This window comes from Pieris rapae, chromosome 2 (assembly GCF_905147795.1).
Source record: "Pieris rapae chromosome 2, ilPieRapa1.1, whole genome shotgun sequence".
Classification (NCBI taxonomy): Eukaryota; Metazoa; Arthropoda; class Insecta; order Lepidoptera; family Pieridae; genus Pieris; species Pieris rapae.
Window position 1 is genome coordinate 9,778,098 of NC_059510.1, and position 18,610 is coordinate 9,796,707.

The following is an 18,610-nucleotide window of genomic DNA, read 5'->3' on the forward strand; positions in this document are numbered from 1 at the left end:
ATACGTATTGTAGTTTGTAGTTCTGTATTTTGATCATCAAGTGACAGAAATTGAAACATCAAAATTTGATTACTCCATTTCTGTCTTATTTCAATTGCCAATATGTACTCACCTGTGAATACAGCCCTTCTCATCTGTCATGTGTAGTGTGTTATGTATATTTTTCTAGAGCGAATTTATTCGGTTTTTTATCGAAGTTCGTTCGATATTGCATAAACAGACATAAATGTGAGGATGGCGATTTGCTTGCGCACATTTTCATATAAAGTACTACCAATCAATGGTATTGCTTCGACTAAAAATCATTCCAACCGATTGTCCCGAAAAATCCCTATTCGGACACAATTTTTGGAAGATGTAAGGCTTTTCATGAATTATTCTATTAATAAACATATAAGTCCTTATGCATATAATAAATTAAAAGATTTCATTGCTTTAATATATATTGTTTGACCTTCCTATTATAAATGTAACTTTCTTCATAACAATTTCAGTTCCTGAATAAACGACGTATTTCTAGCTACCAGCTTGCACCTAGAAGTACTGTTGACAATAATATTGACGAAATTTATGTTCATGAACATGCTTTATCTAATAAAACGAAGCAGAAAATTTACCTAACCTTAAATGGAACAAGTGATGGTATTAGACGGAATTATGACAATTTAAATGCTGTTCAAAATTTAAGTGAACTTGGTGTAAGATCAGTAGAGATTAAGAGTGATGATTATGTGGAACCAAGGAGGCCACATTACAATTTGAATAGTTTGCCATCTATTAATATGAATTATATAGATTTTACAAAATATAATGAGGTGAGCACAAGTTATAATTATGTATGTCAATTAAATTTTTTATTTTGATTTGTTTATTTTATTCATTTATTTTCACATTGAGTTTCCATAGTCCAGTTTATATTTCAGGAGATAGAACCAACATGTCTTTCTGACTTTGAGAGGGATGCCATAGCTTTCTGTCAAGGGCCTGTTACACCATCACTGGCAAACCAGAGCCCTGCTGAAGAAGGCAAGCCTAGTGAAGAGCAATTGATGAAAGTATTTCATGTGCTGTCAAATAATGTATGTTAAAATATTTTTGAATTAATTATTAAGCAGTATTTTCTAAATACATACAAGTAATTTGGAAGTAAAGGAAAAAATATGCCTAGCATGACCTTTTAAAAGAAAACAATAATTTTTCTTATTTAGAGGGGATTTATGTTTCTAAATTTAAAAAATACAGCAAAGCTTAAGAAAACTCCCATTGTACAAGAAGCTGTCATAATTGATAAAAATACTAAGATAATTTGATTTTATTTTCAGATGCCAGAATTGTTCTTCAAACCTATAGACTACTCTATTTATCATCCTAACTTAGTTTTTGTAAACAATATTAGGGGTGTTACAACAGTGTAAGTTTTAATTCTTAACTTTGAATACATAATTTAATAAATTAACCAGAAACATTCTGAATATCTATTATAAGTATTTGGAACCAGGCGGGGTGGTCTAATCACATCTAACTAAGTGTTGTTCTTTTAAAGACCTATATTGAACTGAACTAATATTACAAAAAATAATTTAAGTCTGATCACGGTAACTATTTTCTGGTGAGCAGAAATGACATGACCTGTCTGACAGGAATGATGATGCAAATCAAATTGAACATGTTTATACTTTATTTTTCATCAGCCTGGAACAGGGCGGGTATAGGTATATAGAGTGTTTAGTAGTCCCTTATATTATGTATAAGCAAATAACATAATGGTATATGTCTTTGAAAAAATAGTGTATAGTTTTGACATATTTTTCAGAGGTTTAATACACTATGTTAAGCAAGTGGCCCTACTGAGAACCATAGGACATATTAAGTTTGCATATGTAAAACTTGATGTTATGAAAATTACAGCACATCCAGAAGATTCTACTATTAAGTATGTACATTTTAATAATTATAAATAACATTACCACATATTGATAAAATTCTGTTCTAAGATGTTAATTAAGTTACTTATATGTTGTCATAATACCAACACTGACTGAAATGTAACATTTGAAATGAAGTTGTTTAACAATAGTCCTGATGTAATGGGATATTTTTTTCAGAATGAGATGGCGTATAAAAGGCATTTCTGGTCTAAAAGTATTCTTTATGTTTTGGAAATACAAACTGTGGAATATGAAAGAAGTTTTCCAGGACCAGGAAATGTGAGAATTAAGTTTATGTATTCTAAAATATAGATATTGAAATTGAATTTTTATTAAAAAAGGAAATGTATTAATAAAAGTCATTTTTTAGGTGGTATGACGGTTTTTCAACTTTCTATGTTGGCTCAGATGGACTCATTCACAAACATATTGCAGATAAAGTAAGTAGATTAAATTTTATTAACATCTTTAAAAAATTGGGCCCACATTTTTAGAATGCCAATAGTTAAGGGATATTGTCCCAATGCCCTGTAATCTAGTTTTTAAAGGCTGTCATACAATTATTTCTGCATGAAGTATGTCATGTTGGTAGTAGAGGGTAGTGTTATAATTAAAAACTTGTTCTTACAGGTAATGCCTGACCAGGATACCATAATAGATGATGAAGAGAAAGCACCAATTGCTGCCAAACTAGCTCTTCTTGTAGGGCTTATTCCCCGTAATTACCTCTCTGATGTCACACCATATTTCACTACTTCTGTAGGAACAGCTGACATATCACCATTGCCCTATAAAACTTTAGAATAAACCAAAAAATTTATACGCATACCTTTAAAATTATAGGAATTGGTAGCTTATGTCCAAATATATTAACATATATCAATTTCAGAAGGTAAATTGAATTGTTGCAATGAGTCACTTCTTAAGGGTTGTTATATTATTTACAATTTGCATAAGTGACTTTGAGAAATTAATGCCTACCCAACCTAATAAAATATCAGAATCAAATTATCGTAAATTAAAAAAAGTAAGCAAAGGGTTTAAATTAAATAATGTGAAGTTATTATTTTCATGGATATTGCTATAAATAGTCAGAACGAATTTCATAAAGGCTTTGGAAGTTTGAACATCAACAAATGAACATTTGCATGGACTGCTGCTTGCTGGTGGCATCATTTATATGAATTATATTTCTGCATATAAAAATTTGCAGTTTTCATGGTCTTTAGCTGTGAGAAGTGGGTTGTAGAACATGTGATAAAACTATTATTCTTAAAATATTTATTAAGCAGCCATTCATACCGGTTGGGACTCACAATTTAGACAGTTGCTGACTTCTATTGCCCCTTCTAATTTTTTTTGATCCTGATACTCTATAATGTCTACTTAATGGCTTATGTGATATTATTTTAATTTAACAGTATTTGGCTTGCTATAAATTCAATTTATGGCAGGAATCTAATAATTCTTGCTTCTCTCTTGTAAAGTTGTATATTTATTTAGTTGATTGCCATCAATATGTAGTTTATATACATGTTAATTAATGTAATAGATAGTTACTATGTATTCAATGTTGTTTTATTAAAAACTAGCGACCCGCCCCGGCTTCACACGCGTGCAATAGAAAAGCACATTTTTAATTAGACGTAAGACGAAGTCAACTGACGTTTACTGTGTTGTCAGTTATTGTTGAAATAAAAATAGTATTGTGACAAAACGAATGATTCAAAAAACTCCTGAATTCATGAAATTGCCGCGATTGTCTAGACTCTAGTGAATGTTGAGTGGCGAACTGCCGATATCGGTTTCGGGGTTCAAATTTTAGTCGTGCTTTGTACATACCAACGAGTTTTCGACGACTATGTACTTACAAAGTACTATGACGTAGTATACCTGTACTGAATACCAAGTGTTTCGTATATTTAAATATCATGTAGTTGAAACTATAGATGTATTAATTAATATAACAATTATAGGTAGGCAATAAAAATAAAAAACCGCTTTTTTTATTTTTATTCATGGCCCCGCACGGTTTGTGCATTATGGCCCAGGGTCAAAATAGGGAAACGGGTAAGAAAATAAAGAAAGAATTAACGAATGTAAAAAACGCTTATTACATAATATAAAGGTTGAAGTACGTCTTCAAAGTGTTTTTTTACTTCTGTCATTTTGAAGGTATTTTTTATTTCTTGAGACATCTTGGCTTCGCACGGGTTCAATGCTGTTGAAAAACAAGTATTGTTATTTTCCTCGCTAGAGTACTCCTATAAACGCGTCCGATCGCTGCTAAATTCAAAGTGCTATAACTTATAAGGAGATTTTTTATATTGGCACACTCCCTCCGCCCCGTCCGGCCGGTTCCACAATTAATAAGTAGTAAAGGGCCATATTATGGATTTATATAAAATCAACAAAATATTAAAGGTATTTATTTGGATAAGGATTAATCCTTGCTGCATTCGTTAAAATCGCTTCGAAAAAAATGACAAAAAAATGTTATTGTGGAATGTTCATAAGAGATAGACATATTTCTGTAGATCCTTTCAAAGTGATTTATCAAAATAATGTAAAAATACTTTTTACATTATTTTGATAAATCTCGTAGATATCAGCTTGCGTTTGCAATTTAAGCGGATAAAATGTAATTATTTACGACATCGCATGAGAAACCTCAAAAATATTGTTATTGTTAACTGATCTATTGTTCACTGACGAGCCTATATCATCCAGAGCTGATAGTATAGCATTCTAAGAGAGAAAAAAATTATAATATCTTTCCAGTAGCTATTGAGTTTATTCCTTACAAAACTACAAATCTTTTATGTGAGTATAGATAACAATAACAAATTCTGAATTGCGGACAAAGCCTTTCATTAAAACTCTGTGGATGTTTGACATTGTCAACTGATTCTGTCTCTTTATTCTATAATTCATTGCAAGAGTAGAGGCACTCTGTGACTCTGATCAAGTGATTACTGAAGACTGAAGAGTATGATTAAAATTGTTTCGCTTGATAGTCGTGCTTGTTTGTAATATTTCCAAGTGCATTTATTTAATTAATTCAATACTTTTAAACTCTGAAATTCTAGCGTAATTTGTAATAGTGTCTATAAATTATTATAATAGCGAACGAACGTTAAATCTGTGATATGTTTATTTAAGATTTAGACTTACAGCTGATGTTTTGTTTGTTATTAAATCAAATAGTTATCTTTCTATTTAATAATAAGATTTCCTAAATCTGGATGTGTTTTCAGTTGAAAGTAGGCTCATATTGCCATGACAACGGTAAGTTCAGTTATCTATACCGTCACTCGACCAATGGTCCGTTGAATTAAGTATGAGAGGTCATTGTTCTTGACAAATCACTTATGAACCCTAGAGATATTAGGATACTTTAATTAAGGTAACGCTCGCAGCGGGATGCATGCTATGTAATTTTTGACCCATTTAATGAGAGGAGTATGGCATGTCGCCAAGACTCGTCATAAATACAATTGTTGAATGGACGCGAGTGGCGAGGCCGAATGTAGTATGTGATTGACGTATACAAAGACAACGAATGAGTTTATTTTGTTGCGATAAAGGTTGATTGAGCAAGATTTAATAACCCATCATTTGAAGTGAGTAGTATGTTTTTGTTGTTTACAGGATGAGAGAACTTTATGTAATTATTTTATTATTATATAATTTTACAACTTCATTTATACACATGTACAATTTCATTTATATATATCTATGAAATTTGTCATGAATACTATTATTTAGAAGTCAACTTTAGATGAAAGCAAATGATTAACATTTATGAATATATGTTGAAAATTAAAATACTGGTTACAGTTAGAATGAGTAATAGTAAAAGTGGGTTAGTTCACAATTAACATATTGAATCTTATTATAAGGTTTCTTGGACTACATATTTATTGTCTTAACAATAAGCAGACTAAATATTTGATGTTTGTAACAATGTTATAATATATAATAAAGTAACTTAAATCATTACCTTAAAGGTAATCAAAGTATAAATCCTATACATATTTTGCTTGGTTGATAAAAATCTAAATATTAATTATCAATATTATGATAATCACTTAAAACTTGTAGAATGTAAAGTGTAATATATTAAAGAATTATGAATATTTCTGAAGAACTACAGTAACAGTATAACATGTTGTGATTATTGGCATTTCATTGTTCTTAGAGTAAACAATGAAATATGTTTATAAATTGTTTTTAATCATAATTAAGAATCACCAACCTATATTTATCAAACATTCATACTTTGTTAAGAGTATTCTAATTTATTTTAGTTAGTATATTTTGAGTTCAATGTAGTGCTATGCAAAGACACAAGTAACATTTTATATGTTTATTTTTTACAAACTTTCTTATACATACCTATTTATTTCTTGTACTGTATGTATGTGATTATCCATTATTTGAGTCTTAAAAGTTTTTTAAGAGCTTTGATTGTTATATTTATTTTTTTGTTGTTCTACATAATGTCATAAGTCAATAAGGTTTTACAACATACATTAGTTTTTACCTTATTTAATAATTTCTTAGTATTGATTAAATACACTATTTCAGGTATTTTAACTATGAAGTAATCATGTCAAAAGTGCTGTCTGCATTGGGCGGTGCCCTCCCCGATGAGAGACCTTTACTCTCCCTTCAAATTGTTGAAAGTGTCGCTAAGTGTCCAACAGGATACTGGCCAGTCAGCCGGACGTATGATGAGGATGCCGACGCTGGCCTTCAGCGCCAGACAGGCTTATTTGGAAAGAAGCCGAGTCATTATATATGCTTATCTAAATCAGAAGGTAATTCATTTAAAATATATCAATATTTAGTCCACTCAGTGGAAAATGTCAATGGTTATTCTGAGTTTACGTAACAACCTTGTGCATTTTTTTGACCGTGCGATATCTAAAATATTTAAAAGCTTTTTCCTATTTTGCATCAAGTTCAAGTAATTTTGACGATTATATTTCAATTTTATCAGCATTACGCAATCATCTGTCGTGATATATAATAACTAAACTATTATTATTTCATTATATTTAAACAGCTTTGCCTAGTTAATTGACTTGACAAATCAATTTTTCTTGGTAATGGAAAAGTAAAACAAATGTTACTTTAAACCAAGGTATATACCCAATACTAGGTATATATCCATCTTTAGATTACTATTTAACATTGTTATAATAACTTTACAAGTAATTTTATATCATACTGCCGTAAACGAAGTATTTATAACTTTATAGTAAGGTTATCAATACATGAAATAAGATATAGAACACAATCTCCGAGAAGTCGCTATGGCGGTAGGTTGTTTTGTTTTATCATAAATAGACCCGAGTAAGTGACTACTGGGTAAGCAAAAAACTTTTAATGAGAGCTTATACCCAGTCCCGTTATTTTGCCCCCCTAAAATCTGTATAAGTGAGAAACATGAAACCAGTATAAGTATTTTTTCACACGTGAACCTCTATAAGTGAAATTTGCCTATATAAGCGACAAGTTCAGGCTTTATTTTTTTGTATTTATGACTCATTCTTTACCAGGGACTCTAATTAAAACCAAGTGTGCGTCTGTTATTGTCTTCTATATTTGTCGTATCTTTGTCGACAATAACCTAACTCAATATGTGAGACAGAAGGGTTCTCTTACTCTGTCCAAATATTAATGAATTAAATGATAACAATTTTAACAGTGGTGATTCATCAATCTTACTTTAAAACCCGTTTGCCCCCTCTTCTATAAAAAAAAAACAAACTTGGTATAATTTGTCGAACTTTAGAAAATTTTTGACAGCTTTCGTCAATAGTTCTATTACGAGTTATTTTTCAGGATATCGACCGTATTTTTGTAGGTAATTCGCTCTATTTAAATTATTAGATAATGTTATAACACAAGGGCCGCGAATTATGATACGTACGTGATCAAGGCACAGCCTAGACGCTAGTATTATTTTACTCACAACATAATCCCACTTAATGATTATTGTATCAATTTACGTTGTCTTGTAAGAGGATTTGCAGTGAACGAAGTAGCTTTAGAAGCCTTTGAGTTTGATAGTTCTAATATGTAAGCTGATTAAGCACTTTAGGAATCACAGTGCTTGTTACCGTGGGAACATAACGAAGTGTATGAGACTGATGAACGTGGGAATAATTTATCGGTGTTATATGTCATGTGCAATGCCTCTATGTTACATCATATATATCTTCATAAAGTTTTTGCCGATATGCCTCTGACAAGAGCTCAACAGAGGCAGGTCTTGGAGATTCGTGCCTCTGGCCAGGATCTTGCTTCATGGCAGATTTTGACGTGTGCTAGATCTGTGCTTGCTCTGTAGTTATAAAAATATTGCATTCTATTTTTGAATGTTTGACTAGCCAAGCCAAGACTACTCAAGCCTGGTTTGAGCGTCAAAACATCGACTTAATTAGACATGAGGATTGGCCTTTCTCCAGTCCGGACCTTAATCTTTTGGACTATAAAATTTGGCAGATCTTAGAGAGGAAAATTCCCCATAAAAAAATTTAGAGTCTGAAGTCACGCCGCGGCCATTGACTTCGGTTTCGATTCTGGGCGAAAAAACGCGTCGTTCCCCATGTCCCATGATTATTACAAAAAATAAGTATTAAATACCTGTGTAAACCAGTGTGATACTGATTTCGGAATTTCTTCTTGCCACAACAGCTACAGCCAGCAACGCATTGCGAGCTCTGGCATTAACAGTGTCCATGGGCAGCTGTATCACTTAAGGTGATGCTCATTTGCCCCCTTTCTATAAAAATAGACTCTTAAAACGCATATTCCCTTGTACTGTCCTTAAAGTTCTTTAAAAAAGCTAAAACGCAGTTTTATAAATTCTAATAAGTTTTGTGATTTTAAGTACAATCACATTAAAAGTAAAGAATTTAAATCATTCTCATCAGACGAGAGTCGAGACGCTATGTAAATTACGTCGTTCATTTACTTATTGATTCGAAATGTTAGAACGTCTAGACATGAGGCGGGAGATTGTTTCCTTTGTGCTCTAATCGAATAAGACTAGAAAATCCCTAACGGAAGAGAAAGTTTTCCAAAGTACGGGTCATTGTTGCAACCATGTTAACTGAAATTAATGTAGTAACTATACAATATAAATGTGACATAAATTGTTAAATTACACCATTATTATTTAGAATATTCTTGATCAAGGATTCAAATTATGAAATATTACAAACAATTTAAAAGTAAGCATTTTTGACTTACAATATTGATCAAGTATTAAACTGTAACATTATCATAAAAATTGTATTAGTGGGTTTGTGAATACCTATTACCTATTAAACTTTTCTGTTTATTAGCTGTGAAATTACATTATGTAAAAAAATTGTTTTAATTAATTGCTAACTGCTCCAATTGATTTTGATATCAAGTGAAGTAAATCGTAAAATAGCGTTTAATCATTGACCGCGTCCGCCTTACCCTTGGTAATGAAATCAATCAGCACCAGTCAATCATAATTGCTGGCATTCATTGATTTAGAACGCTTTTTATAGTTCGACAGAAATAAAAGTGTAAATGACAATTATTTTATACCAGAGAGTTTAGAGTTGAGTTAAAAGTGGAGTAAGTGAAAAATTAATTAAGTAGATTGTCTACTGAGGTTCACATTGTGCATACATAATGCATTTGTTGCAAATATCGTGTGGCCCAATAGTTATAGTACACCGTGCCTTCTTTGAATTATTTTACAATTTATTTATTTATTTACACTTCGTTGCTAAAGAAATACAAATAACACAGTATATATAAATTACAAGGGATGCAACGGGCGGCCTTATCGCTAACAAGCGATCTCTTCCAGGCAACCCTAGTAAGAATAGAAATAAATAAAGAAAAATGATGGGTGCAAGAAGTGCAGAAGTTATATAAAAAACAAAATAAATTTATATTAAAATATAGATCCTTAATCTATTAGTAACTATATATATTATAATAACTAGCTAAAACTAATCTTACAAACTCAAGAAAATAGAGAATTTACAAAACGAACAGGAGATTCAAGAATTACACAGGTCACGATTGATCAGGATAGGATAAGGTTAGGAAATATTTGTATAGAAGGGTTTTAAAAGACGATAGGGAGGAAGCCAATCGTATAGACTCAGGCAGCTTATTCCACAGCCTAATGGCGGAAATCCAAAATGAATTGCCTAAGAAGGAAGAGCTGTGGGATGGAATTTCCAATAGACATCTATTAGAAGAGCGTAGCGTATAGTTAGAAGGACCTAAGAATTTAAAATTATTTTTGAGATAAGAAGGGGTTTTGGGATTGAAAAGAATTGAATATAGAAGCTGAAGAATATGAGCGTCACGTCTGAGTCGAATAGGTAGCCACCCCAGCTGCCTGCGGAACTTAGACACATGGTCATATTTCCTAAGACCAAATATGAAACGTATGCACAAAGTCTGCAGGCGTTCGAGCTTGTTGAGTAGCTCTTCATTCATATCAGAGGTGCAGGAGTCCGCATAGTCGAGAATAGGAAGCAGAAGAGATTGCGCTAACATAGTTTTAGTGCGGATAGGAAGGAAATTAGAAAGACGTCTCAGAGAATTAGACGCGGCGTATAGTTTACGGCTGATTACCTTTACGTGATGACCCCAGGATAGCGTTTGGTCGAAGAAGACCCCAAGGTTTTTTACATTTTAATTTATTTTAAATGATCCTATAAAAATTAAAAGTTATGTACGTAAAAGATCGTATCAAAGTTTTTTTTATCACATGCACAGTGGTGAACAGAATAGGTTTTAGTCGTCCGTTCGCAATAATTTTTTTTCTCATAAACTCAAACTCAAAATATCTTTATTCATATAGGGAAACAAGTACACTTATGAACGTCAAAAAAAAACAAATTAATTTTAATTGTACATTTACATTTACTACCAGTTCGTCAGTCAAGGGCGTAGAGCGGGCAAGAAAAACTGGCAAGAAACTTTCCGCCACGCTTTTCAATCGTCAAGTTTTATGTAACAGAAGTCATTCTAATTCCGGGTCTATCTATCTACCGATCAAATTATTTATTCCAATTAGACCATCTAAAATGGCACTTTTGAACTTTAAATAAAATATAAAGATGGTTCTAGTTGCCCCTTCCAAAAGGTAGTTTCGCGTGGAGAAGAATGGGCAAAAAACTCCACACTTACTCTTTTAAAATAGAATGTACATACAATATTTGTACACATAAGTTAAATAATAATATGTGAAGACAATGTACTCCTAGAATAAAACTACTATACATGTCAATTATGTATTGTTAATATACATTTTCCGCACATATTATCGAAACCGTAGAACATATATATTAAATCATATAATTTCTCTTATGTAGCTTGTCCGTTTAGAAGTATATTTGAATTTGCAGGTGTACCTGGGTACGTAATGGATGGGGTGGTAGTAGTGGGTGAGAGAGAAGCGACTCCGGCCGGGTACAGTGTAGCAGGGCGCGCCGGGAAGCGGCGATTATGCACCCGAGTGTCCAGAGTGGTCTCTGCGCCGCATCCAGCTCCAACTGTGACTGATGTTATTGTTTGTTCGAGGATGCGGTCGGCACCACAGGGGTTTTTACTTGCCGGGTTAGTATATAAGTAGATATATAGCCAGTGCCGATTTAAGCCAGCGATGGACCTGTAGCAAATTCTATCAAGGTGCTTCTCAAAACCGTTATAAATAATAGTCCGGACACTCTTTAAAAAAAGGCCAAAAAGGGCAATATTTGCACGTAATCAATTTCACAATCGCTCAGTCTATCTCTACAATAGTTTAACTAAAACTCTTAACTTGCACAATCTACATACCACAAATGTAAAACAACTGTAAAGCATGGGCTCGGTACACTCTATAATAACAAAACAGAGGCATTGTTAAATCCCTTATGTTAAATTTTTCCTTAATCCATCATTTCATTTTTGGGGGGACACCCCTTATCACTTAGGGGGCGTCCATAAATTACGTGAGGTGTTTAAGGGGGGAAGGGGGTCGAGTCAAATCTCATCTAATCTTACGTTGGAGAGAGGAGGGGGGGTCTCGGCAAATATCACGCAATTTTTTTTCTGATTGAAACAAAAAAAATTATACTATTTTGGTCCATTTAATCCAGATTGTACATGCTTAAGATTTAATCTTAAACGTAATCGTAATACGATTAAGATCACTAGTCGTAAATAAACGCACGAAGCAAATTTGTTTTTTTCTTTTTACAATAACAATCCAACGCGTTTACGTAAGAAACTCACATTTTGAAAAATCTCACGTGAGATTGGGGGATGGGGGAGGGGGTTGAATAAAATCTCACGACATGGGGGGAGGGAGGGGCAGAAAATTCAAAAAAACACCTCACATAATTTATGGACGCCCCCTTAAGGGTTTGAAAGATAAATCGTAGCCGATTCTTAGACTTTCTGAATATGCATAAAAAATTCATAAGAATCGGTCAAGCCGTTCCGGAGGAGTATGGGAACGAGAATTTTAAATATAGATATATGGCCTTTTGTGCCTATAAATAAATGAAATAAATATCGATTCGGAAATGCTATCCTGTAACATGACACCTACATCCTCATTTGACCGCAAATGTTCTTGTTCCGATAGAATTGATATATATTGTGAATTGTTTTCAGCGAAATAAATGGCAAAGTAGTGTGCTATAAGGTTAGCGGGGGGAGTGGCGAGACATCGCCCACGCATCATGCGGAATATGAAAATGTCATTTCTAATAACACGCCCGAAGCTAACAGGAGGTAAGCCGTAATATATAAAACGCTACATACATCACAAAACAGAAAAAAGTAATGTAGTTAGGTCGTCTTACTGCTAAATACCGTTTCGTTCAGATCAACAATATGGGCAATATATAATATCATATATATTGCCAATATTGTTAAAACAAACCCATATTGTTATTTCATACATATCGTATGTATTAAATCAAAAAACATAATTTGATATATTACTTTAATTGATAATTTGTACACTGTTTCATACTATAAGCCCCGGCCCTGTTACATATCCCATATATATTATAGGGCCTGGTTAAGAAAAATAATCTGGAGGCCTCAATGCAACAAGGAGTGGAATAAAGTCCAAAAAAATATTTTTTTTGTTCTCTCCCGAGTTACTAGCAGTATGAATTAACAACTAAGTAATGAAGATCCTATATATTACCATCAACTAAACTCATATAAATATATATGTTTCCTAATCATAGGTCGAGTCGTAGACATAGGGTTTATAATTATTGAACAATTTTACATAGTTCTTCTTTAGTAAATATTTATTTTTCTCTATTATCTTGTATAGATAAATACGCTATTCAGTAGTGCGTATAATAAAATTTATTTGATTTTAGTGGTTAATGTCTAATGAACATTATATCTATTACGTTTTGCGGTATAATCGATTTTTTTGTTACTTAATTGAATTTTGACAGTTTAGCGAGCACTTCGATAAATATTGTTATATTTCTGTATTTTTTATGAACCTTAAATTTATTGGTGAACACTGTACAAAAATGCATTTAATAGTTTTAAGTGTATCGTGTTGATAGATACGGAACCACTTCATAATATAGGATACTTTAAACCACGGGTTGGCATAATAAAAATACTGTTTTGAACATTATATATTTGTTTTGCAGTGTATCGACATTTAAACAATTTAAATTGCTGTGGAATGGATGTTCGGGGTATTGTTTCTTTTCGTGTGAAATCACTAACTTTATTTGTTTTGTGTTAATAACGAATTAAAATTAACATTTTTATCAAAAATATCTCTCTTAATCATTTTTAAGAAATCAAAAGATCAAGGGTTTTCACAACTCTTCAATTTTAATAAACCTACATTAAACATTCGATTTTTTTATACTAGTTTACCCTGTAATACATATTTAGATTTTAATTATAAAAATATTTGGGAAAAATTTAAAAAGAAATATTTTTATTACTAGTATATAATTTATCGCTATTCATATATTATATATTTAAAGTTTCCGCAAATAAACAAATTATTTATATTACATACATTTGCGACTGTAAATATTTTATAAGTTTTCGCGATGACAGTTTTGAATTTCTTGAACTTTTAAAATATTATGCATGTGATTTGTTTGTTTATTCGTTAAAATATTGTTGATTTTAGAACCGAAATACTTATCTGTAACTTCTATTAGCGATCTTGAATTCGACTTGAGGTTCTATACCTTGAGAGTTAGCCGCAAACATTAGGAATACGGGGGCTTGAGAACAAATCGTTTCGACAGGCTTGACCCCGCGAAACATATTTGTATAAAAAGTCACGTGACCATGCGCGGGCTTACATCATTCTCATACAGATTAGCATTAGTGGGGCAAGCCTGTCGAAAACTGATTTTGTCTCAAGCCTCGGTTATTAAAACGACATCCACATTGGAACTGATAGAGTACTGGCGCTGATTTTCCTGTATAAATATATTATAAATGTTGCCAGGTTACGACAAGTCCCCGAACGCCCACCAAAGCTATCACCACTCGTGTCAGACCTCAACAATTTGAATCTGAAATCTCCTTCAACGTACCCAAAAATCGAGGAGTTCACAAGCGATCACGATTATGAAGCCCTAAGTCCGTCATATAACATCAAACCAGTGAGACCAGCGCCTCGGCCTCCGAATAAGTCTCCGATCCCCCACGGGAGCCCTGGGCCTTTGTCCCCGGGGCCTCATGGGAGGAAAAAAGGCCCAGCGCCTTTACCTAAAGCCTCGAATTATCAGACCCTCGGTGGTTATAATGGATTAGAGGGAGTTCCGTTTGTACTGAATTCAAAGCTACGTGGTTTGCCGAGTGATGCTTTGGTAAGTAATTATTATTATTTTTTTTTAAATTTAATTTAGCAGGCTATTAATGTTATACAGGTACTCCGTATCCTTTGGAAAAGTTGCCAAATAACCGTATTTGGCAACTTTTCCAAAGGATCTATTATATTTTAATCCCGGAGACTCCATCACCGGAGATATAATATTATAAAGACACAAAGTTATACTTTACAAAATACAAAGGAAAGAACGAGATACTAAGAGCTGGAAAAATCAACCAAATAATTGTTCTTATTATATATTGTAGTCTTATATATATTATTTTATTTCAGAACCAGTTCCCAGTGATAAAGAAACGAAGTCGTTTTGACTTGGACCGCGATTATTCCTATGCGTTCACCGTGGAGCGCCAAACGTGAATAACTGTTTTCAATTAAATACTTTTTGTATTACGTGCTAACGGCCCGTTTATTCAATGTTTTACGGACGTCTTGTTTTCCCGAGAATTAATATTAATTTTTTTTACGTGACGTTTATGAGTATACAATAAGAGCGTATTACAATTTGACTGTCGTACGTACGTACGTACGACTACAACGTTCGTAGTATGGTCGTTGGTTTAAAGTCAACTACTCAGTCGTTAAAACATGCTTCAAACCGGTAAAGCGTAGTTTCTTGAAGACTTATCATGCGAAAGTTTTTTATACACGATTTTTCAACATGGTATTTAATTTGAATACATATTAATAATATAATATTTTATCTAGCTTGTGTGCGTAATACCAGTTAGTTATTGCTACGCGCGTTAGTGCGGCGGTTACCACGCGTTATGAAAAAATGTCTCAAAACCTTTAATTATGGTATGTATATTGTATATATATATTTTTGAAATTCAATACTCAAGGGCTTTTTATGTATATATTTCCTCCCTTTTGGGATAGCAAGTTTGCTATATATTGTTTTAAATGTTTGTGGTTCGTTGAAGTATAGAATTTGTAATCGACATATGAAATTATTGAGTTTGAAAAATTGCCTCCATTGACTTGCACTTTCTGTTTTAAATATCGACGTTTGATATTTTTGAATGTTATTATTTATTTTTATCTCATGAAATCTTGTGTCGTCGACATTAAGCGTCGTTAATCTATTACTTCGGTCAATGTTGATACATGGGCGCTACGGATATTGAAAAGATTATCGATGTTAAGAGGGTAGTGGTGTCAATTATGTTTAACGCCATCTAGTGAGCGTGGGTGGTACTTAAACTTATCGTGGCACGATCGTAAAATTGAAAACGCGTTTAAACACTCATAATTTAACCATATATTTATTACATAGATATTTTGAGGTTAATTTCTCTTCAAATGTGGTAACTTAATGCTGATTACTATTTGTTGCGTAAAAAGACAGCTATTCTTATACACAGTCGAAATTTCACTTTCCGGCTTGCACGAGAATGGTCGGTGAAGATATGTCATCCGATTCTGGCCTGTATCTAATCTGTGGTGTACATCAAGACGTTATTGCGTTTTTTCCCACATAGGTACTAAAATTCCCACTAAAATTGGTGGCAATGGGCTCCATGCTCTTTTTGGGCGTGTCCTATCCTATAACTAAAACAAAAGAATAGAACCGCTTCTTCCAATTAAGTACCTAGTTTATAATTTCATTTATATCAAATATTTATAAAATAGTAATGTTGATTAATTAATCAAAATTTTTAATTAATTGCAATTTTACGATCGCGCCACGCCATATATACAAAGCTGCATAAATAGGTTTCAGTCAATTTGTAATTGCGGGGTCCATGTATTGTGATGTAAGGCAAAAGACTGAAACATGTATGATTGTATGCGAACAATTTATTTGAATCATAATCAATTTTATTACAATTTCAAAGCAAAAGATATGTATAAATTTTGTACATTATGTTTATTTTTACGTTATCAAAATCAATTCAATTACATTTTTAACTAAAGTAATCTTCTCCTTTATTAAGGCGTAAACACAATTATTTTTTGTGCATAAGGGGTTTGAATCTCTCTTCTGAAGATGCTATTTATGAAGTATGTATGTTATTTTTTGTGTTTCCATGCCTCCGTTGTCTGTATTAATAGTATTCAATTGTGCCAATAATTTTGATAATTAAAGTTCAATTTTACGTATAATTTATAAGTAATATGACGCAAATTACCAGGCAACAGAGCCAGCCAATTTTATCCTAGTCAAATAAGTGCTAAGTCATAGAGAATGGAGATAGCCTATGGTATATATAGACAAACATCTGGACTTCGAACATAATTTACAAAAATATTTATTTAGTTTTGAAAACTGTCAAGAATTTGGGCAGTTGTAAGATGTTGCTGCGCGTCCTGTTAGAAATATGTGCCTTAATTTAAATTCGATTGAATAGTAATGGTTTCCAAAATGGTGCGGGTGTTATATTAATTAGCAATTTGAAACATATTTACATCCAACGACGACAGTCTAATTATCGGGTTTATTCTAATCACCGTTACAAATAAGTTGCCTATTTCATCAGGGCGTCTATAATAATTTAATTCATTAATAAAAGGGTTCTATTCTCTATGCCTATGAAATCACAATGCCATTAGTGACAAATTATGTTAGTAAATATACAAATTAAATCTTGGATAATCAATAGATTATTAGGAGGATAACGATTTAAATATATTTATACTCTGATTTTTTATTCCGTAGAATTTTGACATTCCTGTAAGTATAGATGTATAGACTCGCATTGAAATTGAATAATGTGCCCGCCGAAAAGGTTTGTAATCTCTGACATGTCAAAAAATGATAGCTGTCAGAATTCTGCGGATTTAAAAATTAGTGTATAGAACTTAGTAGATACATATGACCACGGTACTATAATATATTTAAGATTTGGTCCTTCTTATGTCGCTCAATCAATTGCATGTACTAAAACGATGAATTTATTTTTCGTACATATATTTGGCTAATATGCTTTTTATATAGCAGTAGTATTTGACATATCTATTATAATTATATCATTGCCGTGTTATGGTGCACATTATATAAGACATATACAATATAGCTGAATTATCCAATGACGGGTTGTGAATACATTGCCCAAAATATTCATTTTTATCTGTGCTATGTAAATTTGTCAATTTTTGTACATATCGTATAGAATAATTTGCACGTAAATTTCTTTTTATATGACGTAAGGTTATAATATTATTAAAATTTGATTGTAGTTTTATTTCAGTGTTAAAATAGGCGAATTAACCTCAATTACAAGTAATTTGTATTTTGTTAATAGCAATACTATTAATATCGATCCATAGATATTCCAATAACAGTATTGCCAGCATTTCCCATTATAATAGAATACTTAATCTATTGTTTGTATTGAGATACTCAAAGTTATTGTTATGTGCCCTAATCCTTGCGATCGTTTTCTGACTGATGCTCACATTTAATAAAACGAAATTTTTGTTTAATCTAGCAACGTCTTATTGTTACACAAATAAATTGTAAATAATTTCCTTAAAACAATGGTATGATAATTAGAAAATACGCTTCTATACAATTGTATCTCATTTGTTTAGTAATAACGAAATATAAATTATTGAATTTGTGTTGTGTGTTTGATATTTTCCTATGCTTAAACCTCGTAACGCTTTTGGGGTTATTGGGGAATTATGAATGTAGGACTTTCATCAACTAATGATGTCTAATACGGCATTTGAATCACCTCCGTTGAACTTACTTTGCACAGGTTGGGGTTTATTTAAGAACTGCTAATCGCAGCCTATCATAGCTTTGTTGTTGAGTAAGCCCACAACAAAA

The 18,610-nt window shown here is 32.3% G+C and overlaps 2 protein-coding genes across 4 annotated transcripts; both read left to right on the plus strand.

The window, feature by feature from the left end:
• Window positions 1–89: 89 nt before the first annotated feature.
• Window positions 90–3,405, plus strand: LOC110991825. Its single transcript, XM_022257349.2, has 8 exons — window positions 90–357; window positions 495–815; window positions 924–1,079; window positions 1,323–1,411; window positions 1,814–1,933; window positions 2,106–2,207; window positions 2,299–2,368; window positions 2,559–3,405. Exons 1-8 carry the CDS (start codon window positions 235–237, stop codon window positions 2,733–2,735), a joined length of 1,158 nt encoding a protein of 385 aa, XP_022113041.2. The 5' UTR covers window positions 90–234; the 3' UTR covers window positions 2,736–3,405.
• A 1,498-nt stretch (window positions 3,406–4,903) lies between these two features.
• LOC110991837 lies at window positions 4,904–18,399 on the plus strand. 3 transcript variants are annotated; one of them, XM_022257365.2, is made up of 7 exons: window positions 4,904–5,216; window positions 6,519–6,751; window positions 11,351–11,561; window positions 12,606–12,725; window positions 13,622–13,669; window positions 14,449–14,812; window positions 15,106–18,399. In XM_022257365.2, the coding sequence occupies exons 2-7, from the start codon at window positions 6,541–6,543 to the stop codon at window positions 15,190–15,192; spliced, it is 1,041 nt and encodes a 346-aa protein (XP_022113057.1). In that variant the 5' UTR covers window positions 4,904–5,216; window positions 6,519–6,540; the 3' UTR covers window positions 15,193–18,399. The 3 variants fall into 3 exon arrangements, with proteins under 3 accessions (XP_022113057.1, XP_022113059.1, XP_022113058.1); XM_022257366.2 differs by lacking the exon at window positions 4,904–5,216 and adding an exon at window positions 5,284–5,551; XM_022257367.2 differs by lacking the exon at window positions 13,622–13,669 and having other exon boundaries at window positions 4,906–5,216.
• Window positions 18,400–18,610: the final 211 nt, after the last annotated feature.